Source organism: Manis javanica, chromosome 4 (assembly GCF_040802235.1).
Source record: "Manis javanica isolate MJ-LG chromosome 4, MJ_LKY, whole genome shotgun sequence".
Lineage (NCBI taxonomy): Eukaryota > Metazoa > Chordata > Mammalia > Pholidota > Manidae > Manis > Manis javanica.
Window position 1 is genome coordinate 177592584 of NC_133159.1, and position 26594 is coordinate 177619177.

At 51.4% G+C, this 26594-nt stretch overlaps 3 protein-coding genes and 1 long non-coding RNA gene across 14 annotated transcripts; 2 read left to right on the forward strand and 2 right to left on the reverse strand.

Moving 5' to 3' along the window:
- The first annotated feature begins 12 nt into the window (after positions 1–12).
- On the forward strand, positions 13–4393 carry MRPS7 (mitochondrial ribosomal protein S7). The gene is made up of 5 exons (XM_017666140.3): positions 13–294; positions 816–1007; positions 1126–1189; positions 1546–1713; positions 3711–4393. Exons 1-5 carry the CDS (start codon positions 110–112, stop codon positions 3930–3932), a joined length of 831 nt encoding a protein of 276 aa, XP_017521629.2. The 5' UTR covers positions 13–109; the 3' UTR covers positions 3933–4393.
- MIF4GD (MIF4G domain containing) lies at positions 4245–8540 on the reverse strand. Of its 5 annotated transcripts, none has more exons than XM_036996962.2 (6): positions 8404–8540; positions 7084–7213; positions 6104–6213; positions 5754–5909; positions 5573–5665; positions 4245–5014 (listed from the first exon to the last, which is right to left on the reverse strand). In XM_036996962.2, the coding sequence occupies exons 2-6, from the start codon at positions 7169–7171 to the stop codon at positions 4787–4789; spliced, it is 675 nt and encodes a 224-aa protein (XP_036852857.1). In that variant the 5' UTR covers positions 7172–7213; positions 8404–8540; the 3' UTR covers positions 4245–4786. The 5 variants fall into 5 exon arrangements, with proteins under 5 accessions (XP_036852857.1, XP_036852859.1, XP_036852856.1 ...); XM_036996964.2 differs by lacking the exon at positions 8404–8540 and adding an exon at positions 8131–8279 and having other exon boundaries at positions 4245–5055; XM_036996961.2 differs by lacking the exon at positions 8404–8540 and adding an exon at positions 8131–8278.
- LOC108400656 (uncharacterized) lies at positions 8388–11809 on the forward strand. 4 transcript variants are annotated; one of them, XR_005055476.2, is made up of 4 exons: positions 8388–8532; positions 9030–9115; positions 9443–9731; positions 9894–11809. It is a non-coding gene; the product is annotated as an uncharacterized lncRNA (long non-coding RNA). The 4 variants fall into 4 exon arrangements; XR_012130869.1 differs by having other exon boundaries at positions 9443–11809; XR_012130870.1 differs by having other exon boundaries at positions 9478–11809.
- On the reverse strand, positions 10383–26513 carry SLC25A19 (solute carrier family 25 member 19). 4 transcript variants are annotated; one of them, XM_073235907.1, is made up of 9 exons: positions 26391–26486; positions 26012–26164; positions 22914–23083; positions 22568–22723; positions 21075–21245; positions 15928–15984; positions 13310–13493; positions 12559–12689; positions 10383–10999 (listed from the first exon to the last, which is right to left on the reverse strand). In XM_073235907.1, exons 3-9 carry the CDS (start codon positions 23043–23045, stop codon positions 10817–10819), a joined length of 1014 nt encoding a protein of 337 aa, XP_073092008.1. In that variant the 5' UTR covers positions 23046–23083; positions 26012–26164; positions 26391–26486; the 3' UTR covers positions 10383–10816. The 4 variants fall into 4 exon arrangements, with proteins under 4 accessions (XP_073092008.1, XP_073092009.1, XP_073092007.1 ...); XM_073235908.1 differs by lacking the exon at positions 26012–26164 and having other exon boundaries at positions 26391–26513; XM_073235906.1 differs by lacking the exon at positions 26391–26486 and having other exon boundaries at positions 26012–26384.
- Positions 26514–26594: the final 81 nt, after the last annotated feature.

A 26594-nucleotide genomic window follows, 5' to 3' on the forward strand; every position in this document is an offset into this window, starting at 1 on the left:
CCAATGGGGGTTGCGCCAGACTGTGACGAAAACAGGAGGGCGAATGTTTCCTTCTGACTCTTCCCTTTGGACCTCGGAGTGAGAGAATCTGAACTCCCAGATTAATAGGATGACGCACAGGTTTAGGGCCTTGGGGAGCGTTTTCCTCGTCTCTCGTCACTCGCTCAGGCACACCGGGGGCAGGCCTGTGGGGTCCTCATCGCCAGTGAAGATGGCTGCCCCGGTGGTGACGGCTACACGAGAGTGGTCGCGCTTGGCGCTCGGCTCGCGGAGTGCTGTCCTTCGACTTCCAGAGTGAGAGGGCGGCGGGCAGCTGGAGGGCCGTTTGGGTCTTCAAGGAGAGACCTGCGGGGAAGGATAGGGGCCACAGGCAGGCCGCGCGAGTCTTGGAGATCGCCTAGGGGCCGGGATACCTGGGTCCCAAGTCTCCTCTACGTGACTTTATGCCACCCTGAAGGCTTCGTGACTGCCCCCGCCCCGCCCCAGGGGCTTCCAACTCGGAGCTGAAAGTGCCGTCTTGGTAGAGAGAGCTGGGATTTCCTGTATTGGGAGGTGGGAAAGATGCACAGCGGGGCACCTATCCTGAGACTCAAAAGCCCGTCCTTACGTGGGCATTTGACGAGGAGACTTTCCTGGATTGTTTGGGGGAGGTTCTCCTTCACTTCAGACAAAAGCCAGACTTACTGGCAGTTGAGGTTTGGCTGGTAGTCTCCACGCCGTGCGCTCTCGTCGGCGAGTTGGCAAACATGTCTGTTGTTAAGTCAAGCCTTTTCACTTGTGGAGTCAGCTTCTGCCCGCCTCTTCCCCCCTCCCAGGCTAACCCAGGTGAGGTGGAGCCGCTATGGGCCTGAATACAGGGATCCCCAGATTGACAAGGACTATTACTGCAAGCCCTTGGCAGAGCTGACTGAGGAGGAGAAGTATGAGCAGGAGCTCAAGAAAACTCAGTTTATCAAAGCTGCCCCAGCGACAAAAACAAGTTCTGTGTTTGAAGACCCAGTGATCAGGTTAGATGGAAACAAACACTTCTGTTTCTTGGGACTGGGACTGGCCCAGGGAGGGTCTATCTCAGAGATTACATGACACAGTGTTGGAAAGCTAAACATGTTGCTTTTCTTCTTGAAGTAAATTCACCAACATGATGATGAAAGGAGGAAACAAAGTGCTGGCCAGGTCCCTCATGACACAGGTAAACAGACCGCTTTCCTCTGTCATCTTTCTGCTTGGCACTGGAAGTGTAGCTTTGAAGAGTGGAGTCATATAACTGCATTAAAGTGACCATCCCTGTATGTGTCTGGGGGGCTTTAATGAAGTACTGCAGGACTCAACAACTGCTATTTCCGCTCCGCGTCACACCTCTCAGCCCACTCTGTCCCAGTCCAGGAAAGAGGGAGGCAGTGAAGACCTTTGTCTTGGAAGTGTTGAGGGAGGAGCTGCATTGCCATAGAAGAAGGGGATGATGGGAGTAAAAGGCAAGGTACTGGCTCGGCTGTGGAAACCCCTCAGGGAGCCTGGAGCAACCTCTTCCACTGTATCCCTTTGCAGACTCTGGAGGCTGTGAAAAGGAAGCAGTTTGAGAAGTACCATGCCGCTGCCGCCGAGGAACAGGCCGCCATTGAACGCAACCCCTACACCATCTTCCACCAAGCACTGAAGAACTGCGAGCCTGTGATTGGGCTGGTTCCCATCCTCAAGGGCGGCCACTTCTACCAGGTGAGGGCGGGAAAGCACATCTGCCCACATGTGAGACAAGATGGTGGGAGGGCCCAGACTGACAGCTTTCTAGGAACTGGGACTGTCAGGATCTGCTTGTCTGAGTCCCATAGTGCTCAGACTCACAGGCAGAAGGTGGAGAAGAGAGCAAAGAAGCATCCAAAGGGCCTCTCCTGGAATCCCGCCCCTCCGTCTGGCATCCTTTGTTCCAAGCTGTAAGCTGCTCATGGTGAGGGCTGTGAACACCTCTTTTTACACACCATTGTTTGGTGTCCTGCTGACCTGTAGCCAGTGTGTCACCTTCTCCAGCCTCCAGCAAAAAGTCTTGCAGACACATAGGCTCATGTTGTTGCATTATCTCTGCCTCTGTTTCATCCTCAGCAGCTGGAACCACTGCTCTGGTCTCAGTTGCCACAGCTCCAGTCCAATTTCTCTCCGTTTGCTCCTACCTTTTCAAACCGACCCACATCTGGGTCCTCACAACCTTGACGGGGCCCTTTAAATTCTTCAAGAAGCAGACCGTATTTCCCTTTGTGCTGGAGCCTGAGGACAGGAGCAGAGCACGGAGCGCCCCGCAGCCTGACGAGGGGCTGCGCCTGTCCTGGAGGAACCCGCGGCTGCCCAGTCCTTCGGGCTCCCCACCAGCTTTCAGCCGGGTGGGGTCTCAACCCGAGGGCCCGATGCCTCCGGCACTGGCAGGGCCTCCACCCCCTCCTGTTCATCACACCTCCGCTCCTCCATTTCTGGGGCTGACGGCTCCCCTACATCCTCCACCTGCCCCACGGCACCCGGCAGCCTGCGTGCTGCTGCTTCTCAGGCCTCTTCCTCCACCTGCCCCACGGCACCCGGCAGCCTGCGCGCCCACACTGCTGCTTCTCGTGCCGCTTCTTCTCGGGCCACAGCACTTCGTAGTGACGTCATTTCAGTCAGCTTTCTCTCGGGATGGACCCCAGGCCTCCACCCCTTCCCAGGACCACAGGTCCACAGGGGACACTCGAGTGTCTCCCTGTCCACAGGGGCAGCCGCTGAAACCCTCCTTCCATGAGGCAGCCTGCTCTTTTTCCTTGGTCACCAGTGAACCCTGCTGAGTGTGGCCAGTTGTCTTGCTAATGGGTTTCAGCCCTGGGCAAGTTCACTATGGATTCAGTGTGACCAAAGAAATGACAGTAGAACATTCTGGGGGTGAAAGGGTTATACCCAACCTTATTTCCATGGTGGCAGGTCAGTCACTAAAATCTCATTCATTCAGAGTGAGTCTGCATGCAGCAAGCCTGTCTCTGGGCCTTGGTGCTGCCACCACTCCATCCTCTGCTCTGCAACCCTGCAGCCCTGCCACCATGTCGCCCAGAGCACTGGGCGGAGCTCTTTATATAGAGTCAATAATGACGTATTGCCCACACCTGTGCAGGGAGCTAGCCGACCAGGGCCAGGTGAGAATCCTGGCCGCAGGAACCTTCACTTTATCCACAGTCACTGTGTGTTACTAGGCGCCTCTGTCAGCGTTTTATTTGTTGTCATGACTGGGTGTTCTCATCTTTTTCAGCATAAACTTCACAAGGGTAGAGACTTTCTCATTAACGTTTGTGTTCCTAAGGTCTGGCATGGTATCTGGCACATAGTTGGGGCCTGGCAAATGAGTCTGGGACAGGAATCTTACTTTTAGGTACCCATGACCTGAGTTAGCTAAGTCACCCCAGCTAATGGGTTTTTTTTCCCAAATGGTGCCTGCCTGCATCAACTTGGCTGGACTTCCATTGGGAGGGGAAAGACATCAGTGCTTGGTGGGTGTGTGCTCTATTAGTGCCTCTCCTGCCTGATGCCCTCTGCTAGCCGGAGGCCACCTGGGGCCGGGGGAGCTGAACGAGCAAAAGGCAGGCGTCTCGGGAGCCGTGCCAGGGCCGGGCCGGAGGGAGCCTGTGGCTTCCTCAGAGCTCAGGGGGGAAGGAGGCTGCAGCCCTGGCAAGTTCTTGGACCGACTTGTCCGTGCCCTGTCTTAGGTACCTGTGCCACTAACCGAGCGGCGGCGGCGCTTCCTGGCCATGAAGTGGATGATCACAGAGTGCAGGGAGAAGAAGCACCGGCGGACGCTGATGCCGGAGAAGCTGTCGCATGAGCTGCTGGAGGCTTTTCACAACCAGGGCCCTGTGATTAAGAGGAAGCATGACATGCACAAGATGGCGGAGGCCAACCGCGCCCTGGCCCACTATCGCTGGTGGTAGTGGGACGGTGGAGGTTCCGGGAGCCTGGGGCTCCCTGTTGCAAGAAATCGTGGGAGCCACTGTCCCACTGAAAAACACCTGTGGATTAAGCATGTAGTTCCTTTTTAAGGGCAGGCAGGCCTCAAAAGGATGGAGCAGCATGTTCATGACTTGTTAGTCTTTTTTTTATTTGGGGCTAGAACTCACTCCTGCCCCATCTCCTTGAAAAGACAGGGGACATTGTCTTGAATTTTCCCCGGGACACTTAGGGCCCATCCAGCCTTCTCTTCCCTCTACTTGGCGTGGACCTTGGGATGATATGATAGGAAGCAGTTTTAGTAACAGAAAAGGTTTATTAGAAAATTCTCACCCTGAACTAGTGTAACACGTGATGTGGTACTGCCATGCATTAAAACCGGCTGGAAGTATGCTCGTTTTCCAAGAGGTCCTTGTACAAAATGTATAAAAAGCAGTTTCTGGTGTGATTTGTGTTCTGCCTCTGCCTCTTAACATCCCAAAGCCTCCCACCAATGGCTGCAGGTACCTATTAGACAGATGGGGAAGCCGAGGCCCAGGGTAGGTGTCGCCTGAGCGGTTACAGGGCAGAGCGGTGGTTAGGCGTCCCCCTCCTGTGCCTGGCCCAGGTGTCAGGTGATGGGAGAGAGGCTGATGGGCCTGAGCGGGGAGGTCTGGTTGTTGTCTTCCTCAAATCACATATGGGGGAGGAAAGGTGCTCCAGGCAGGACCACAGTGTAAGTGAGAAACTTATACTTGGGAGCAGCTTAAAGTCTGGAAGGGAAGAAGTCTGTGGGAGAGGGAAAGACGCCACTGCCAGGGTGGGAGGCGCTGTTCCCACGGGAGCCTGGTCTGGAGGCCTAGTCGGAAACCTCGCTGTAGTAGTACTTGCGGGCAGCCGGGGTGGTCTTCCAGCCAGCTGCCCGGAACTCGATGATCTCCAGCAGCAGCAGCTGGGCCAGGGAGCTGAGGCCAGTTGGGAGCAGAAAGCCATCCCGGACCAGGACAAAGAGCCCATCCATGCGCTGCCTGTTCATCTTCTCCAGCTGCTCCCCGACCCGGTGCAGCTGCAGCACCAGGCAGTCCACCTGCAGGGGCAGCAGGAGGTGACTTCCAGGGCAGGGCTGGCCTGTCACAGAGCAGCCATTTACTGAGTGCTTGCTGTGCACCAAGTACAGCGCTTGCCTCTACATAACTCTTCACACTCCATCCTCACCACGCAGTGGGTGTTACCCGCATCTGACACAAGAGGAAACATTCGGGTTTGCGCTCTCACTGGGGCCAGGCTAGACTCAGGTCATCTCCAAACTGTTGCTTAACCCCACTTCGTCCCCACACTGCCTGACCTGGCGTGGTTTCTGGGCCACCTGTTTCCACAGCTGCCTGAGGCTTTCACCATTCCTGTCATGGGTTGGCTTTCCCACCCGGGAAGGAAGCCTCTGAGCCAGCAAGTTTTGGCTGCTCTCTGTGCTGGATAAATTCCAGACCTGGCAGCTAGTCTTATAACCAACAAGCCTTAAGTGCCCCCACCAGGCTCCTGCCCCAGGAAGTGATGCCCTTGAAAGCCTCCGTGGGTAGCAGACTGGCATACTAAACTGAGCCAAAGGCTGCCCACCTCCAGAGCCTTCCATGCCAGGGCCACCCACCTCCTCCTCCCTGCTCAGGCTGTCGGGCTGGGCCAGCCGGAAGAGGCAGTCATAGACGGGGCTCACCAGAGCCATCATGGGCATGTTGTTCACCTGTGGGGGGAGAACAGGCCAGGGCACTGGTTTAGTGACCAGGAGAGACGGGGACATCTGCAACACAGGGTGGCTGGTGGGGTCTCACCCTCAGGTAGTCAAAGATGTTGCAGATAAAGGTGACATAGCAGACCCAGCCCTGCAGGGAGCGCGCTCGTAGCTGTTCCCTAGCCTGATACTCCTGCTGCAACCGGTTGAGGAGTCCACGCCGGAAGACACTCTGGCCTGCCTGCTTGCTCTCTGCCTGTGAGCAGAGGAAAGTGACGGTGAGTGGCAGGGTGGTGCCAATGCACCCCCCACCCAAGCGGAGGATCGTCCTGTCCCACTCCTCTCCTGCCTCTGAGCGAAGCCCTTTGCACCTGTCCTGCAGGCCAGGGCTTCTGCCAACTGCTGAAGCAACTTCCTCAAAGTGTCTCCCCTCTATCAACCCCACTCAACCTCAATGATGGCGTAGCACATGCGTCCTGCTTCCTTGCTGAACACACAGTCCTGCAGAGAATGGTCCACAATCACGTTAGCCACTTTCTCCAAGTCCACAGCACCTGGATCTGAGGTAAAGAAAGGCGGGGGAGTCTTGAGCTGCTTAATTATAGTACTTGCCTGCACCTGCTTCTAAGAAGGATTTGAGGTGTTTATGAGAGAGCGGTCTCATTATATGTTTATATTTAAAGAGATCAGAAAACACACAGGGAAGTAACCTGAGGAGTAGCTCTAGCCATAGGCCTGCTGGAAGACCAATCAGAAGACATGGGGAAGATTGTGTGGCTGTTGGAGACTAATCAAAGGATGCTAGTTTTTTAGGACACACATCTTCTCCTGGCACTAGGTTGAGGAAGGAGCACTGAGTAACAATGCCTTTAACAGTTTCACAGAAGAAAATGTTCTTATGATGTACACACATGAACCCCTGAAAAGAGTGAGCCAGGCAGGGCCTGACAGGCTTAGCTCAGCACATGATGGACACTGCTGATTGTAAGCTGAGTCAAACCTCTGTCCTGAGCGCTGTGGGAAGGCATTGGTCCAGAATAATTACTTTTATCTCCTCTGCCAAGCAGAACTTCACCCTTTGCCCCAAGTCAGGCAGCTCTGCACATTCGGGAAAGCTAGCTGCAGCAAGGCAGAAACCAAGACTTATGGGGCAGAAACTGTGTTCTCTGTGCTCCACTCCCCTTTCATGAGTACTTAAACTTTAAGAAAAAGGCTTTACAATCTGAGAGGTGATGCTATGAGTCATTCTTCCAAATACTGGCCTAAATGTAGCTTGTCTTTCAGTCTGAGACTGATGTTGCTGACTCTTGCTCTCAAAAGCCGAGGAGAGGGCTGGGCATTCCCAGGCTAAGGCTCAGTCGTCCAGTCCTGCCCCTTGGCTCCTCCTCTGCAGCTCCAGACCCAGGCTCAGGAGGGCTCCCCATGCTCACCTTTGAGTGCTGTTTTCAGCAGCTGCTGGGTCTCTGCATCAAAAGACTGGATTTTATACTCCTCTCTACCAGGATCCCCCATGACCATCCAACCCTGGCAGCTCTTTACTGGGTGGAACTAATGAGGCACCTGGGGAGGAGGAGAGGCGACAAGAGAGGCTCGCTCAGGCCCAGGGTGGACTGGCCAGTGCATGGGACAGGTGCTCTTGGGCAATCCTTGGCACTTGGTGGCTGGCTGATCACCCACCAAGCTTGGCTTCTGGTGGAAAATGGGCACTAGCCAGGCACCTGCTGCTCAGTTTAGGAACCCCTGTAGCTTCTGGGATTACCCAAGAGTAAGAGATGAAGGGCGACTGTGCCTGTCCTCCAGCCCCCACAGGAGGTCACTGTCAGTTGGTACCTACATTTGAGGGAGGGTGCGCTGAGCTGGGGGTGCAGATAGTTGCCCTGCCTATATACACCTGCCTGGAATGCCGGCCCAGCACGTTTCCGGGAGTGAGAGGCCCGGGGGCGCCAAGCTGGGGACAGCTCTGCCCCGCAGGGCTCCAAGCCGCGCTCCCAGCCGTCCCCCTCGGCTTTAGGCAGTCCTGCTCGGGGCCCAAACCCACCCCTCCGTTCCTCGGGTTGGGGCCGACTGCGCGGGTGACGGCTGGAGCCTTCTCTGCCGCCCTGATGGGCGGGAGCCCGGGCTCTCCCCATCCTGGCCAACTTCTTCCCGGGACGGACTGGTTAAACTGGCCTCCCGAGGGGCAGAAACCAGGCCTTGCCCATTCAGGACTCCCCATTTCTGAGCTCCATTCTGGATCTTCCCTCTTGAAGAGCGGGGTTGGGATGACGTGTGCCTCAGAGGTAGCCCCCCATGGAGTCCCCTCTCCGGGTTCGGCGCCTCGCCCGTCCGTGGTCAAAGGAGACGACCTGGGGGGTGTCTCCGGACCTGGCCAGCTCCGCTGAGCCCGGACGCCCCTCCCGGCGGCGAGCGGCCGGCAGCAGAGCCCACACTCCGCCGTCTCGCGGGCGGGGGAGGCGGCGTGAGCGCTAGGGACCCACCTGCCGGGTCGGCGCCGCGCCCGCGTGCCCGGAGGCCGCTCCGCGGGCATGGCGCGCGCACCCGCGTCCGCGGCGCTGCCGGAGCGGCCCGCCGCCGCTTAGGTCATTTCCGAGCGCGGCGCCGGGGCGCGGCCGCCTCCCTACCGCCACCTGCCGGAGCGACGGCGCCGCTGCCTCGCTGGCCGGCGCCGCCCAAGATCTCTGGCGTGGGGCCAAGGCGCAGCCTCGCGGGACGTCAGCGACGCTGCCCCACGGCCCGCATCCTCTTCTCACCCGGTTCGCCCGTCCTGTCCGGGACGCCACCGGCTCGTCGGCTCTGGGATGGACCTGCTCCTCTGCCCTCATGAAGCCTTAGGGCGGAAGTAGTGACCCTCCATTCCCCGGCGCCAGCCCGGGGCTCAGGTTGGAACCGGGTCGGAAGTGGAGACTCGGCTGGGCCGCGCGACGTGGGAGGAGCCCGCGGAGGTGGGGGGGTTGCGGTTCGCACCCGGGCGGCCGCGGGTGGGGCTGAAGCGGGCAGGGGCCGCAGGACTTCAGAGGTGGTGGCCGTGGGCCCCGTACCGGCCGCCACCTCCCCGACTCCCGCAAGGTAGAAAAGAAGGCAGGAGACTGTAGGGCTGCACCAAATCCCACTGGCCCCTCTTCTGTTCCAAGTATAAATGATACTGGTAAAATAAGTTAAGATCAATGGGCCAGTCCGAGAGAATGGGTTCCAGTTTGACAACTTGCCACCCCGTGAGCTGTTGGAAGTGACCCTGAAGCTGAGCAAGCCCCTGGCTGGGCTGGGGGAGAGGCGAGGGCCCTGGGCTGCAGGAGGGAACTGCCCCTTCCCCATCGCTTAGATAAAAATGATGTGTAGATGGCAGATTCCTGTTGCCAAAGTTTTCTCCTGTTAACAGAGTTGCCAACGTGCTCACCAGAAGATGGATGGGGAAGTGAAGTCAGCTTCAGCAAAAGAAACCAATGAGCAGGAGAGATGAAGAGAGTAGGTTTACTTTAAGTGGAATTTCATAAAAAATACATTCAGGCAGCCGTCTCCCTGCAGGCCCAAACCCAGGCCTTGAATGCCAAAAACCCCGTTGGTGTCGGAGCACCGCCTGCCCTTGCCCCCCCCTATTTTGCAGAGGGCCTCCTCTACTGCCTCAGGCATCACCTCTGCCTCCCCCGAATACTGCAGAGGGGCCCACTCCTCGAGGAGGATCGCCCCCTTGGAACACACACCCACTGGGGGGGCCTGGGTATCTCCCCATACACAGGGGCAGCCCGAAGTACCCCTTCCATGAGGGCAGCTTATTCTGTTTTCTGTCTGCAGGGAATCCTGCTGACTATGCCAAAATATTTTACCAGAGGGTCTCAGCTCCTGGCAAGTTCACTCTGTATCCCGTGTGATGGAGTAGCTCGGACCTTTATAATCAGCAGCCAAGAGCAGGCAAGCTTCAAGATTCAGGGTCCCAGGGGTATCACAAAGCTCCAGACCAGAGATGGAACAGTAAGGGAGGAGGGGCTCAGGATCCAGAGGAAGTTAGCGCCATGACACCACACAGGCCTCCCAGCGGCGCCTTCCTCAAAAGTCAGTGCGGAGGCTGGAGCTAGAGCCCCAGGTGAGTGCAGGGCAGATCCTGCCTGGGGCTCCCTGGCCACCCCTGCAGAGCCACCCAGCACGTCAAGCTCCTCTTGGGGCTCTGGGGGTGGAAAGGGTGCAATTTTGTTCTGTAGATTTTCTCTTCTCATACCCCTAACTGAAGTTTCCCCTCTGTGCCTAGGTGAGTGTCTGTTGTGGGTTCTTGCGCTGACACTCCCCAGGCACCAACTGTGCTTTACCAGCCTGCTGCCCCGCTGCTTCCTTCTGCCACCCCCTTCACTAGGCTGCTTCATGGCCCTCTTGGGGCTACAGAGAATACACACAGAGCTGTGCTGAGCTCCTGGCCACCCACAAGGCTAACCTGGCTCTTGGAAAGAGAAGTGACCCCAAGACTGAGGAAAAGGGCTCTTGCCCATCAGCACACCCACCACTTCCTACAGGGCCCATGCCATGGCTAGTCCTGTCCAGGGGCAGAACAGTCTGAATGGTGCACTGCAGACAAGAAGGTCTGGGCACAGGGGGCTTATATAGTGACTGATTCAGCCTGGATTCTCCTCCCAGAACTAGAAGCAGGGCTGCCTGACAGATGCAACTACTAAGACAAATGGAAACCGAGGAAGGCAGGGGCCCTTTGTGAGGATGGTGTGATTTAGAAGGGAAGATGGAGGAGTAAGATAAAGAATGTGCTTTTAGCTTTAATATCCATTAAATAAGTTGATGGGAATAAAGTAGGGACCAGACCCTTGCAAAGGGCCCATTTGCTGTCCTCAAACTGTGACCCCCCCAGAGCTGGGAGAGTTCTCCGGGCAGATGGCTAAGCAGCGTGGAGTGACAGCTGTGGCCCTCAGGGTGTGGCGAGGCAGAGGAGGAAGAACAACTTCAAGCTCCGCCTGACTGCTGCAGTTGGGTCCCCACAGACCGAGTCCTGCATCCCCCCATCCTGCCGTGCGGAGAAGCCCTTGCCTCCAGTGAGGCAAGGCTGCCGCAGCTGGGCATGAAAGACCAAGCAGATGACAGCTCCCAGTGCAATGCAAGTTTACAGATCAAGTCTTACTTCACTCAGGTCACCTCCAGGGAAGGCCTCAGGCCTTCCTGCCCTGAAGGCTAGCTGTCTGCCTTCCTCATGTGGTGAAAGATGTTGCAGAAGAGCTCATACCAGAAGAACACCAAGCCAGTGGAGAGGGCAGCCTTCAGCAGGCTGGGGGACAGGCCCTTGAAGAAGCCCTTCAGGCCTTCCTCTTCAAACACTTGCTTGGCACAATCCTGGAGGCCCCTGTAGTTTCGAACCTGGGGAGGAGAAGGTTACTCAGATGAGAGAGGTGATTAAAACATGGATACTGGCTTTATTCTTCTGTCAGCACAGCTCCCGGCATATCATAGCTGCCAGTAAACACCTGCTGGACAAAGGAATGAATGCAAAAGAACAGAGGATAATGTAACCCTGTTCTTTTCTTCCCGGCAGCTGATTCAGACTTAACAAATGCAGTGCACAGAAATCAGCACTGGACAGAGCTCCTTCCTGCCAGAGGCTCCACTGACAGTGGCTCTCACAAGCCTAGTGAGAGCTGGGACCCTCTTCCCAAAGGCATCTCTGACCCTCACCCATCCCCCTGCGGCATTAGCTCTGCATCTGGCCCTCATCAGCTCGTAGCCTGACCAGTGTCCCCGAGCTTGGCTCCAGCTGACCACACACTGCTGCCAGACCCATCTCCCTAAGCACAGCTCTACTTGAGCCTCACTCCCTTCCGGAAGCTCTAGTAACCCCTGGGGAAGATGATGATGGCAATAACATCATGAAGAATAAAGTCCAAGTTCCGGGGCCTGGTGTTCAGGGAATTCAATTTGGCTTCAGCCCCCTCCCCTGTCCTCCCACAGGCCCCTCCTACCTCTGGCCAAACAGCTCCCACTAGTCTCCTTAGCTGGGCTCTGCTACCCTGTCCTGGGCTCTCACCAACTCTTCCTGTCCAAATTCAAACAGTCCCCCCAGGAGGAGTTGGTAAATGCAAAAAAGGAGGTTATAAAGCTTTGTATTCAATCACAATTTGTTAGAATGTATGTACACATGTGTTTATTTATGCAAATATAAAACTACAGCGACAGGTTCTCTGTGATTGTATCTCTGGGTGGGTGGTGGTGAGGCTACATGTGATTTTGTCTGTCTGGCTTCTCTAGTTTCCTACCAGGAAAATGGATCCCAACTATGAGCCCAGTTCTTGCTCTTCCCCGCGGTAAGCGTGCTCTCTCCCATCCCAGGCCGTCCCTCTCTCTGGCATCTGTCAGGCCAGTTTCCCCATGCCTTGACATCCCAGGTTCCCAGGTTCCAAGGGAAAAGCCCTGGAATCACCCACACTTGCCCACCTCCACCCCACCGACTACCACAGCACCGTGGCCTTTCCCAAAATCAGTACCTGAAAAGGAGTGTGTGAAAATCCACTATGTGATAATCTAAGCAGACTAAGGCATAACTACTAACATGACAAAATCACCTACGATGGGGCTTCTCTGAATAATAAACCCTCCAGTGCATTTACAACATAATTTACTAACCAAAGCCAACTCATCCCTTTCCAGAAATACCTATAGCATAAAGCAAAGAACCTCATGCCCCAGCGGGAGTTTCCTTCATATTTCTTTACTATTCTGGGGACTTATAAGGATTCTTCATCCCCAACTGACCTGGACACGTTATGGGCAGACGCTGTGACTCCTCCCTGACCGGGGTCTTTCTACAATACCCAGTATACACGAGGCTTTGTGTGTGGCTTTCTCATGTGCCTGGGGGAGGGATGGGCTGAGGATGAAAGGGAGGGACAGGGATCAGAGCCATTTGCAGGGGGACAGCTCACCTGGCCGAAAGGGGCTCGAGCCTGCTCAAACCCTGCAACCTGCAGCCGTTTCTTGAAGAGGTCTAGCGGGTATGTGAGGGTCTTGCTGATGACTCCAGCTCCACCGCCACACAGAAGGTTTTTGAGGTTTTCTGAACCACAGAAATGAGATTGAGGAGGAAAATAAGAGAAATGTACTGGAGGGAGATGCCTTCCAAGTCAGGAGGTCTAATTCTTCACTACCCAACTAAGTAACCCATAAGCACCCTTGACCTCAGAGGAATTTAATCCAGGAATTTAATCCAGGAGAAACTGCCACAGCTGCCCTCCTAAGGGCAACAGTGCAGCCTGGACAGGCTTGGGGTTGGGGGCCTTTACCGGTTGTCTTCCCAATTGGAGGCAATAAGGGCCTGCGGATTCTGCAGCGTGACTTGGCTCAAGGCTTGGAAGGGACCCGGCCGCCATCACCCTCCCCATCCTCCCAAACTAGGGAGCTTGCAAGTTGGACAGCTGCCAAAAATGAAAACCATGACCAGTAGTTGGAGATAAATGTTGGAGACGCCACTGTTGGGTGTGGCAAGAGCTGGAAGCAAGAGTCACCTGCTAAGCAGCCGGATTTGCTTTGCTGGCTGCATTGCAGAGTCAGGCTCAGGGACGTGGTGCCGTAGCCTTGGACAGGAAGACTATTTACTATGTGATTCAGAAAGAGCTTCTATGGCTGGAGTAGGGGTGGTGGAGATCTGGATCCCCTTCTGTGTGAGGGCTAGCTCACCCTTTTTCTTTCCTTCAGCTGGCACGACCCACTCATACATGTGCTTCAGGGAGTTGTAAAACGAGAACTGGAACCCAGCATAGGGGAAGATGGCAATCATGGTGGGGTTCAAGCCTTTGTAGAAGACCAGGGGCCCTTCAGTCCTGTACATGGTCACCACAGCTTCGCGCAGGGTTTTGTAGACCTAGACACCACACATGCAACTCGGTGAACCAGGTGGGTAGTTTCAGCCCTAGAACACAGCCCATCACATACATTTCCCCTTGTCTAAAAACCCAGCTACCAGGAGAATTACTTCTCCTGCCAACAAGACAAAATCCTGCACACAAATTCCAAGGGTGGGGCTGTCCAGCAACTCCCCTTCTAGCTATTTACATGACTGATAGCTCCACATACGTCCAAAGACAGTCACTGAAGATTCTGCAGACGGCAAAAGATGCAGCGTCCCCCTTGGGTGGTTATGTGGATTATAACAGCCATTCAAAAGCACTAGAGTAGCTGTTAAGATAGGAATAATGCAATCTACGTGACGGACAGAGAACAGTCCCCCAGAGCTATGTAAACAGCAACATGTAGAAGTGGCGTAGTGTTTGTGGTGGAAATAAACTGGATGCAGAGTCCACCCGCTAAGGATACACAAGGAATGAGGAACAGTGACCGTTACCTCCATGGAGGGTAACGGGCCAGACGGTGGGTACCTGTGAAGAGGGAGATTGACTATCAACATTTTGTACTATTTGGAGTTTTGCCATGTGCGTGTATCTAACCTTTCTTCAACAGTCAACATGTGATCTCTCTGCAGGATGACTGCAGACCATCGACTGTCCCCAGAGTCCTTCTATTAAACACATGTTCTTTGCAGTGGACCAGAGGGACAGACCGTGGCCCAGCTGTGAGTGCTGTAAGCCGCTGCTCTCGCAAGGGTGGCTGAGGGGAAGTCTGACTGCGCAGGGAGGACCCGGCCTGTCCTCCCACTTGGTTCCCCAGGCCCCGGCAGCCACACTGGAAGGATTTTGCCCCGGAGACCTCCACGGAAGGGCCAGGCCTCAGCGACGGCTGTGGGGCAACAAGCCTGCCCATGCACCCCGAGTCCCACTCTGCTTTTCTGTTCCCCATCTTAACACCAAGATGGCAGCCAAAGGTCACCAGACATTTGAGGAAAGTCTTCCTAAAAAATAGACCAAATGATCAATGGGGGGCAGGGGTGGGTAGAAGAAATCATTCAAAAGAGAGACAGTACAGATAGAAGACAAAAGAAAGCAGTCACAAAATTTTAACGAGTATTCTCCAGCTGTGGGACAGGCATCACCTCCATGACAGAAGAGGAGTCAGAGAACAAGAACAAGTTCTTGAGAGAAAAATCTTTGCAACTTTTATTAGCTAAAGATTTATTAAGTAAAATACCAAAAGCAAATGTAAATTAAATTTTTAAATTTAATGTAAATTAAAACCAATGAGCTACCACTACTCACACCTATTAGAATGGATAAAATGTAAAAGAACAAAATTTAAAAAAAAATCTGGGAACAGTAAGACTTGGTGAGAATTAGGAGCAACTAGAACTGCTTTAGGGGATTCAAAACGGCACAGCCACATGACAAATAGTTTACTTTTTTCTTATAAAATTAAACATTCATACAACCCCACCAGCAATCCCACCACTAGCTATCTACTGAAGAGAAATGGAATGTTCACACAATAACCTGCGTGCAAATGTTTATAGTGGCTTTACTCATAATCACTAAAAACTGAAGAATAACCTCAATGTCTTTGAACAAATGAACCATGATCCATCCACACAACGGAACACCACCCAACAACAAAAAGGGAGCAACTACTCACACACACACACACACAACACAGACAAATCTCAAGTGCCTACACCGAGTGCAGGGAGCAGACTCAAAGGGCCACCCAGGGCATAAGTCCATTTACGTGACGTCCTGGAAAGGGCAAAGCTTCAGACAAAAGAAAGACCAGCAGTTAACAGAGACTGGGGAGAGTGATGACTACAGAGAGGCAGGGTCGAACTGTAGTGTTGGTGGGACTTCTGTTTCATACCTTGATTGTGGTGGTGGTTATGTGACTGTGTGCATTTGTCAAAAGTCATGGAACTGTCCACTAAAAAGGGTGAGTCTTACTGTGTATGTAAGCTATACTTCAATACACCTAAAACAAAGAAACCAAAAATGAGCTCTTAGGAGCTAACATATATTAACAAGCATTTTAAAATTCAGTAGACGGGGAGAGGGATTAAACATGGTGGTATGAGAGGTGAGACAGAAACCTCCTCCCCAAACCACATGGAATATGAAAATAGAGCAAATACAACAAATCCTGAAAGAGCCACAGGAAGAAAGCTGCAGCAGACTATCTACACCTGAGGACACCCGCAGACCTCAAGGAAAAGGGTGACGTACCAAAGCCATGATCCAGCAGGACCCAAGCCCTTCCCCAACCCCAGCTCACTGGCGGGAGGAAGAGAAACGAGCAGGGAAGGGGTGGAGGCCTAGGACTGCTGAACACCCAGCCCTGGAGATCTGCTCTAGGAGCATGAACCTACATTACATGGTGCTCTGGAGATTAGTGGGGTTGGAAAGCTAAGAAGGGCGGAATACCTGGAGAGACTGAGATTCCAGCTCCTTGTGGAAAACAGGGACCCACATATGGCCGCTCTGGGACAAAAGAAAGGGGGGCAGTCTGAGAGACTTCCTAACAGTGAGAGAGCTGCTAAAGGGGCAAGGATTGCACAGAGCTTGTTGCTGAGGGGAAAGGACAGGTGGACAAAATTGTCTGGGTGCACTCGGCCCAGAAGGTTGGGAACTTTCAGAAGCTTCAGGCACTCCATCCCCCTGGCTGGCTATGCAGCTCCAAGGCCCCCCACCATAATACACAGCCTGCTGCGCCTTCCTCCCTGCCAGCACCAGCTCACAAACCGGCCACCCCCGCCATTGTACCAGGCCAGCAAGAGGGCAGCCCTGCCTATGACAGCTACAAGTACAAGGCATTGAGGCTTCTCCCTGTATGCTCAGCCCACTGGCCCTGGCAGTAGAGACAGGCATTGCAGCCAGGAAGCAGGAAAGACCTCTTTCCTCCTGACAGGCACCAGCACCGCTCCCCTGTGGACCCCGCCATCGTTCCAGTGACTAAGCAGCTCCAGAGAGTAGAGCTTCTGGGCACTAGAGGGTGCCACCTACAGATATGAAACGTCAAAGGAACCTGGTTCAAACCAAAATCCCATGAACACCAGAAAGAGGGCCAAGTGAAACTGAACTCATCAATCTTCCTGAAAGAGATTTCAAAATAAAAATCATAAAGATGCTCACAGAGCTACAGAAAAATATCCAAGAACTTAGAACTCAAGGAGGAATTCAGGAATGATATACAAACGTTCAAGAATACAGTATCTGAAATGAAACATACAATGGAGGGATTCAAAAGCAGATTGGATGAAGTAGAGGAGAGAGTAAATTAAACAGAAATTAGAGAAGAGGAATACAAAGAAGCTGAGGCACAGAGAGAAAAAAGGATCTCTAGGAATGAAAGAATATTGAGAGAACTGTGTGACCAACCCAAACGCAACAACATTCACATTATAGGGGTACCAGAAGAAGAAGAAGAAAGAAAAAGGGATAGAAAGTATCTCTGAGGAGGTAATTGCTGAAAAGTTCCCCAATCTGGGGAAGGAGATAGTCTCTCAGGCCATGGAGGTGCACAGATCTCCCAACACAAGGGGCCTAAGGAAGACAATACCAAGACATATAATATTTAAAATGGCAAAGATCAAGGATAAGGACAGAGTATTAAAAGCAGCCAGAGAAATAAGATCACATACAAAGGAAAACCCATTAGGCTATCATCAGACTTCTCAACAGAAACCTTACAGGCCAGAAGGGAGTGGCATGATGTATTTAATGCAATGAAGCAGAAGGGCCTCGAACCAAGAATACTCTACCTGGCAAAATTATCATTTAAATTTGAAGGAGGGATTAAACAATTTCCAGATAAGCAAAAACAGAGAATTTACCTCCCACAAACCATCTCTACTGTGTATTTTGGAGGGACTGCTATAGATAGAAGTGTTCCTAAGGCTAAATAGCTATCACCAGAAGAAATAAAACCATAGTAAAGAAAGTAGACCAATTAATTACTAAGGAGATGCAAAATCAAATCAACCACCCCAAAGCCAGTCAAGGGATAAACAAAGAGTACATAATATGATACCTAATATATAAAGAATGGAGGAGGAAGAAAAAGGAGGAAAAAAAAAGAGAATGTGTAAGTATCAGCCATCTCAATCGAAGCCAAGTGCTATTCTTCAGGACAATGCAAGAATAAGCTGAAGGTGATTTAGAGATGATCAGGGATGTCACTTCCATCACAGGCACAGAGTGAAAGGGGTGAAGGCACGGCTACCTCCACCAAGAATTCAAAGGAGGTGCCACCAATGCCTGTAGGAATTTGTATCACATTGTCATTGTAACAGTACTTCATGGGCTGTTTCTCATGCTCTGGGCCATGCTTCTATGCAACCAAAATGCAGTTCTATCAGGCCCCCATGCAGCACTGGCCATGGTGGCCATCCCACTGGAAGGTGCAAGCAGCAAACTTTGGCACTATCCATGGGATGTGATCTCTGCAGGTATACATAGGCCCAGGGATCATGGATGATTCCATGTAAGTTTTCTGGATTTCTGGCACCAAGGGTGCAAGACCCCATCCTGGAAGAACCATGACATGGGTGGGCTTGCAGCAGAGCCAGTGAGCTACAGTGGGGCAGTCCTGCTGAGCTATGGTGAGGACTTTGCCACAGCAGTGGGCCTAGAAGATGGAGAACAGAGAAAAAGTGGATTATTCTCCAGGCTGAATGTTTAATACTTGGACTTAGTTGGTACCTGTTGCCCCTTTTCTCTTCCCTACTTCTCCCTTTGGGAATGGGAATGTCTCTCTTATATCTGCCCCATGGGGCCATTTTGAAGCACACAGCTTGTTTGGTTTTGTGGATTCATAGCTGCAGAGAAGTTTGTCTCAAGATGAATTGTGTCTAGCATTTCTCCCATATATGATTTAGGTGGGTTTATTTCTCTTTTACTGAAGTATAGTTGATATACAATATTAGATGCATTTCAGATGTACAACATAGAGATTCAACAGTTATTTATATTATTAAATGCTCATCACAATAAGTGGTGTTACTATCTCTCAATATCAAATAATGATATTGAAATATTATTGATTATATTTCCTATTCTGTACTTTCAACCTCATGGCTAATTTAATCATAATTGGGATTTTATGCCTCTTTATCCTCTTTACCTATTTCACTCCCCCATTTTGCTCCCCCATGGCGCCACCTGTACCTTCTTATGTCTGTGTGTCCATATCTGTTGTGTTCATTTGTTTTGTTTTGTTTTTAGCTTCCACATCTAAGTGAAACCATACAGAATTTGCTTTTCTCTGCTGGGCTTATTTTATGTAACATAATGCCCTCTAGGTCCATCCATGTTGTTGCAAATGGCAAGATTTCATTTTTTTTATGGCTGTGTAATATTCTACTGTATGTATGTACCACATCTTCCTTATCCATTCATCTATTGATGGACTCTTAGGTTGCTTCCATATCTTGGCTATTGTTAATAATGCAACAAAAAACATTGGAATACATATGTAAAAAAAAAAAAAAATTCAATAGAGGGCCCAAATGGTAAAAGTAAGGAGACGCCCCCCCCCACCTGAAAGTAGGACAGAAAGACAAAGAGCTGAACAACAGCAGAGAACAGAGAAAATCAGAGGATCAATCCAGGATACCTAACATCCAACTGCCATGAATTCCAAAAAGACAGAAAAGAATAGAGGGCAGACAATTATGAATAAATAATTCATAACCATTTTCCAGGCATGAAGACCATGAGTGTCCAGGAAGGGCCCATCACAATGAATGAGACCCACATCAGTGCACATCACTGGCAAATTTCTAGAATGCCAGAGAGCAAGCAAAGCTTCTGAAAACCCCCGAGGCACGGAGAGGGATGGTTTCATATAAAGGAACAGTGATCAAAATGGTTCTGGACTTCTCTTCAGCAACACGTAACAGCTACCTAGAATTCTAAATCATCAGTCAAGTGTAAGGGTAAAACAAAGGCATTTCTATCAAGGCTTCGCGAAGGAAGCTACATCTCAGGATATGCTCCGTCCACACAAGGGATTAACTGAGAAAGAGAGGACATGGTATTCAACAGGAGAATTCTTAAGAGACCAGCTGGCAACAGTCCTAGAGCAAACGGTCCAGACTGAAGCTGGGGGGTAAAGGGCGCCTGAGTGGAGGGCTCCCTGTGAGGAGGCTCCATGACCCCATGGGGCTGATGCCCACAGCAGACCCTATCCCGAGTGTTGGAGGGTGAATCCATGATAGGCATGTAGGAAGCTAAACAAATAAAATTCAAGGCAATCACTAACTTCATGAAAGACAAGAATATCAAAGAAGATGTGATCGTAACATTTCTCAAGGCTCAGCAGTAACAGCTTTACATAATCATAATAGCATAAACACTTGGTATTGCTTAACCCAAACCTATTAATCAGTTGTACTGTAATCAGATGGGGAGGAGGCACATGCATACACAAGGGTGATGGTAAAAGGGGTGAATCCTCATCTTCCATAGTAGCAGTCAGGAGTTACTGCCTATAATCCAAAAACAAGAAGGAAAGAGAGAAAAAGAGAGAGAGAAATAGAATCTAGAATCTAGAGAAATAAGAATATAGAATCCAACACTGCAATCATCTAAGCCACCAGGTAATATGCTGTTCTCTTTTCTTAATACTTTCTTTGCCTTTTCCTTCTCATGACTTTTACTGAAGGTTGGAAAGTAACAGAGGAGGATTATAGCAAACCGGGAACAGAGAGGTGGAAGGACTGTCACCAGCCACCTTTCTGCATCCCGGAAACCATGTCTGTCCTGTCCATCTATAAATACCTGTCCTCTTCATTTCTCTGCTCAGTTTCTAGGGCCCGTTACCTCATTTCTCCACCAGGACAATCACCCCAAACCTTCCTTTCCCACTTCAGGGTCACAGTGGTCTAACATTTGTTTTCTTACAGACTGTTCCCAGGGGACTTTGCTCTTCCCAACCGAAAAACTGATCAGGATTATCTCCTAAACAAAAGGGCTCCCCCCAGCCCAGAATCTCCACCCCAGGCAACACAAAGAACCAGCAGAACTGAAACTGGTTTTTCTAACTGGTCCCAGATCAAATTCTTAACAAAGCACCACTCCCCACTAACAATATGCTAAAGCAGAAATGAGATGTAGAAAATTATTCTTTCTTGGTTGAGAACACACACATACACACGATGCTATTCTTACGTATGTCCAGACAGCAGAGATTATGGTGGGGGGGCCTACTTCAGAGCTGAATCCCTCACTCTCACTCAGCAAGATCTTCCTGGGGTCTGACAGTTACCCCATTTCCTCCAGTCCTTTCTTTGTGGAAACCTAAACCGCTCTCACAGTATAGAATATGGTTTCAAGCCTCATTTTCCCAGACGCCTTCCCTGTCCAGCCTACTGTCCAGTACTTGTTCTGTCTCCCACCCGAGGCTGTGAGCACCTGGATGGTATGCACACAGTCACAACTTTTGCAAATGGACCAAAAGAGGGACCAGAAACTCCAGGCTCCCCCAGCTTTGCTCTTTCTAAGGAAAAGAGCCCCAACTCCTGAGACCCATTCTGTCACTCAGACCCCTCTTCCCTGGCCTGCCCTCTCACCTTGGGCTCACCCTGAGCTGCAAAGCGGGTACGCAGGACATCCACAGGATGCACGGTAAGGGTGGCCGCACAGGCAGACAGGCCGCCACACACGAAGTGCACCTTGAAGTCACGGGCATCGTACACAGTGGTTCTGTGCACCAGCTCAGTCAGCAGCTCAAACGACAAAAACTGCAAAAACACATGGCAAGGTCAGTGACAAACACCCCCAGGGTGCCACCCAGGACTCAGGGGGGCCCAGGGCTGCAGACGAGAAAATATTCTTCTTGAGCTGTGGCCGAATACAACAGATTCAATTTTGTGCAAAGCTCGGATGTCATCTTATACTCTGAGTAGCACCAAACACCCAAAGGCTTAAGAAAATATATGAGAAAAATTCTGTATCAGAAAACTCAATACTCATTAACTTAGTTTCCTGAGAACTGGGAAAAGATAGCCATTATCTGGTGCTCTCCTGTGGCACAGTGAGAAAACATCCCGCTCGGGGGCAAAGTTCTGTCAGGAGAATTCCACACAGTCCGCAGTCATGGTGTGACCCCTTTACACTGAGATCTCCCTCAGCCTGCCCAAGATGGCACGGGGTCCCGAGGGCACATGCTGCTGTGTTCACTCATCGTGAGGCAGTGTCTGGGCACCAGGTGCAGAGATGGGAAGGCAGCAGTACGTCAACCTGGTGAGCCGTGACATCGTAGGGGAAGCACGCAGCCACTACTGGCGCCAGCTGCCCAGCTGGGAATCCTGGCTCCGCCACCTTCTAGCTAGTGACTCTGGTTGGGCTAATTACATAAGCATTCTCTGCCTCGGTCTTCTTGGCTGTAACACAGGAGTGCGAGCAGAACCTACTCAGAGGACTATGGTGAGGTAACATAGGTAAAGTGCTTAAAACAGGGTCTGGCCATAATTAGGACCACACCTGGGTTGGCCACTACCACTAATTGGCCGTTATAGGCACAGCTATATAGCATCCACCATGAAATCAATGGGTGCTCAGCTGAACGGATGTGTGAACAAAAGTCCAGAAGCCTGGACTCCCATCCCAGCCCAACCACTTACAGGCTGTGTAGCCTCAGGCAGCTCACTTAACCTCTCTGTGACCCCATAACACCTACTCTACTTTCCTCACAACGCTATTGGGAAGTTTAAAGGAAGCACAGATGTGAAAATGCTATTTTGAAAAACGAAAAGCATGTGTGCTGCCATTCGCCGAGCCCCACTGGGCGTATGGTGTCAAGTGAGTTTCCTAGGAACAAGGCCTGGTACTCAGTGGATGCTTAGTCCCCTGGGGTTGGGGGACATGGGGGAAGGAATGCCTCCGGTACAGCTCAGTCTGACCATGTTTTCAATTTGTCAGTTTCCTAGCTAAGACAAGGGCGAGCAGTGTGGTGACTGCCTCCTGCTGCTCTGCCCTGGCAGTGTCCCCGCATGTCCTACCCTCGTGTTCCCCCACTGAGCAAGGCGACCCCAGGGGACTGGCTGATTCCCCTGCCACCTACCTGGACAGCTCCATAGCCTATGGAGAGAAGCTGGGCTGGGATGTGTCCTTTCCAGAATGCTGTCGGGCCCTCCTCCTGCAAAATCTGTCTCCCAGCCTGTAGGATCCCATGGTATTTTGCACTGGGGTCATTGCGAGACAGGTGCTCAATCTGAAGCTAGGAATTAAAATGGAAAAGTTAGAACAACCTTTAGGGGCGGGCGAGGGGTGAGAAGGAGAAATCTCAGAAAAGGTAACAAAGTGGTGAAGTGCTCCTCCTCGACAAAATTCTGAGCTCTAAGAACTGTTTGGCAAGAAAGAGTGTCCTTGTCCTCTAGCCCGTTACATGGAAGAAGGGGAAAGGGTACCTGGAAACGGATCTTGATGACATCCAAGGGACTGATCTGTACTCGAGTGACAAGTCCAGATACAGACCCAGCCACTGCCACCTCGAAACTGGAGATATTCCTGCCATCAGCTTTGGGGTCATAGCCAACCATCCCTGCCTCTGGCCCATACAACGTCCATCAGCTTCAAGCTAAATGCAAGAGACAGGAAGTAAACGCCAGACCAAGTTCCTGGGGTCTCTGCTCACACACCTCCTCAGAGCAGCCCTCACCGACCAGCCCATCTAACATAGAGACCACATTCCTGTACAAGCCCTGACCTGGCTTTATTCTCCTTTATAGCAGTTGCTTACTGGACATTCGTGGATGCACCCCTATGTCCTTATAGCTGCTTCGTGTCTCTTTTCCACTAGAAATGCAAGCCCATGAAAACACGACCTTGGCCTCATTTGTCCATCCTGTTATTTCCAGTGTTGGAACAGAGCCTACCATGGTAAGTGCTCAGAATATCTGTCGACTGAATGAATGAACAGGCTTGGTAGGAAATCCTTCACTTCCAACCCACCCGGCTTTATGGCAAACTGCCTGCCTGCGGTCAAGTCCCAGGCTGTTAGCGTGAGGGCAGAGCCCACTCAGGCTGATTGCTGAGGGGAATGGCCAGCAGTGCACGCTCAGAACGGGCCTGGGCTACTCTAACAAGGCCCCGTGATCCAAGGAGACCACTCAGCAACCAAGCCACCTGCATCCCCCCTACATCGCTGGCATACTGGTTATGCTATGTAATCATGCGCCCGAGCCACCTGACTGATGCCCTCTTCAACCTTGCCCTGGACCACTCTTCTGTCTCTCCAATCAGAGTGGGCTCGGTGCTTCTGACCAGTTCCTAGAAAACACTACTCATGTTCCTATCTGCCAGCCTTGCCTCCGCACCTACTGTCCCCATGTCTGAAATGCAGTCCCATTCTTACCCCTGCTTGCTTTTCCCCAGGCTAGCTCGTCTCATCCACCAGCGCTCAGCTCGAGAGCATCCCCTCCAAGGTACACACTTCTGTCCTCTCCGTGCGCAGGAGGTAGGCTCCATGTGGACAAGGACTCAGCCTACTTTACAGCCATACCTCGAGATCAGCTCAGTGCCTGGCACACCCCAAAGGCTTTAAGAACACTTAATGACTGAATGACTAAAAACCAAGTAACTTTGAGATTATAGAAGTAATAACGACCTGGTAGAGAGAGGGAAAAAACCCCATCGTAATACTTCACTTCACAAATTCTCTTACTTTTTTCCTGTATGTGGCTTTTAAAAAACAAAATGTCACAAGCATGATGTTGCTATAAGATCTTCATAAATATCATTTTAAATGGCTAAATAATGTTCTGTTCAGTGGCTATGTCATAAATTGTTGGGTATGGGGTCTTAAAAAAATAAATAAATATCTAATTCCACTTTTATTTAGAGCAGCCTCTCAACCTCAGCACTACTGCCATTTTGGAATGGGTAATTCTTTGTAGTTTGGGGCTGTCTTGTGCACTGTGGCATGTTCAGCAGTGCCCCTGGTCTCTAGACAGCAGCACCACCACACTTCCCTCGTGACAATCAAAAGTATCTCCTGACATTAACAAATGCCTCCTGGGGCATAAATTGCCTCTGGCTGAGAACCACTGTTCTATAGAAATACTAGCATGGCTATAAGATGTCATGCACTGCATCACTGTTTGTAAAACTGGATAGAATGCAAATGCTTATCAATAGAGTGATGGATAATTACACTAAGTTGCGTCCATGCAATGAGTCACATGCAGAGTCACATGCATGGAATAGGATGCTATGCAGCCATTATAAAGGATGAGCCAGTGTGATACACACATTTGAAAAGATGTCCACAACAGACTGAAACATAGAAAAGAGCAGGTTTCAAAACAGTGTGTCTAGTATAACTTCATTTTTGCAAAAGAACAACAGCAAGGCCTATACACACTCACTATAGTTGAATGAAACATAGGGGGAAAGTCTGTGATAACACACACACCAAGAGGTTGGTAAGGCCGGAGCAAGATGGGCAAAGAAGAGGGAAGGTAGATCTCTTCCTTTTTCTTTATATAATTCTACACTATTTGAATTTGTTATGGCCCTCGAAAACCTTATCTAAAACTAAATACAAAATGGTTTTTTGATAGAAGGAACCTCAGAATGAACCTTGTTTTGGAATAGTATCTTTAGTAAGAAGGAAACCAGTTCCCACACAGTGACCCTCCACCACCCCACACTAATTCGTTTTCATCTCTCAACTACCCTGGCACTCTGCACCACTCTCTCAGCCCCAAGCCCTCTCTTTTCTGGAGATACAAGAGCAGCACTCCAGTTTGTCTATAAAATTAACAAAACATTGCCATGGAGCACTATTAGGCAAACTATTCTAAACAGTATTTTATTAAAAGTCTGATCGCATGAAACCTCCAGGAATGTGCCCATTTCCTGGTACTTTCTCTCCATAACCTTAAAGGCCTTTCCCATCAACTTTTCTGTGACATTAATCCAAGCTCCTTCTCCCCAGGCACCTACGAGGAGCAGTTTAAACACGGGGCAGGTGACTGAGAGGCAAAACCTCTCCAGAGGTTCACAGGGACAGCTGAGATCACACTATGCAAGGTCAGCTCCCTGCTGTCAGGGAGGGAAAGAGGCATTTCTATAAATGTGCAGCTCTGCATAGTTGAACATAACCTTAAACCCCAGATCAAGAAGCCTGAGTTCAAGTTCTGCCTCTCCCAGGTACTGAGGGCAGGTTTATCTAACCTGGGCTATCTTCTCTTCTGGAAAATGGGAATGATGTCTGCCCTCCCTTGCCCAGATTGCTGGGGGGATCATGAAAGACACCGCATGTGGTAAGCTTTGTAAAAACGGTTTAGACACATGAAAGGGCTGGTTAAATATAGTCCCATGGTCGCCTTACTTTTTCTGCTTTTCCAAAATTTCCTCCTTCTACAAATAAGCCTTGATATTTAACTAGAGACAAAATTAAAATGAAATATGATTACAGGCATGATATGCATAATACATCACCCAGAAGAAGGAGAGGGGGTCCGCTGGTTTAAGTGGCAGGGGGCGGGTGGATGCTACCCACCTTCTCTTACTGCAGAAGCCCCTGGCGTTTGCGTTAGCGGGGCCGGTGTGCCCGGGTGCCCACGTGTTCAGCTGAGGGTCTCTGCAGATGCCACACCCGCGTACGGACACAGGTGTCCAGAAGTGTCGCAGGGCATGTTTCTTCTCCCTGGGTCTGAGAAGCAGCCCGCGAGGGGGGCACCCATGTGTACAGGCGACCCGGGTGTGTAAAGGGTTTTGCCTGCTGCGTCCCTGAAGATGCCTCTCAGGTCAGGAGCGACACCTGTGTGAACTGTCCCTGTCCCCGCCGAGTACCCCCACGTGTGTGCTCCCCTCGGGAAGGGAGCGTGCAGGACCCCGAGCGCACAGCGAGGAAGCAGAGGTAGGAAGAGGTCACTCACCCGGCAGCAAGGGCGCGGCCGGGTTCCCCACGCTCGCTTCCTCCCTCCTCACCGCAGTCCACCAACAAACCCTGGTGCGCGCGGCGGTAACGGAGGCGCTCCTGGACCAATCACCGCGCAGCGCCCGACAAACGCTAGGCCAATGATTGTACAGTCATCACGAGGCAAGCGCCTCTCGCAAGATATCATGGGTAGTGTAGTCCT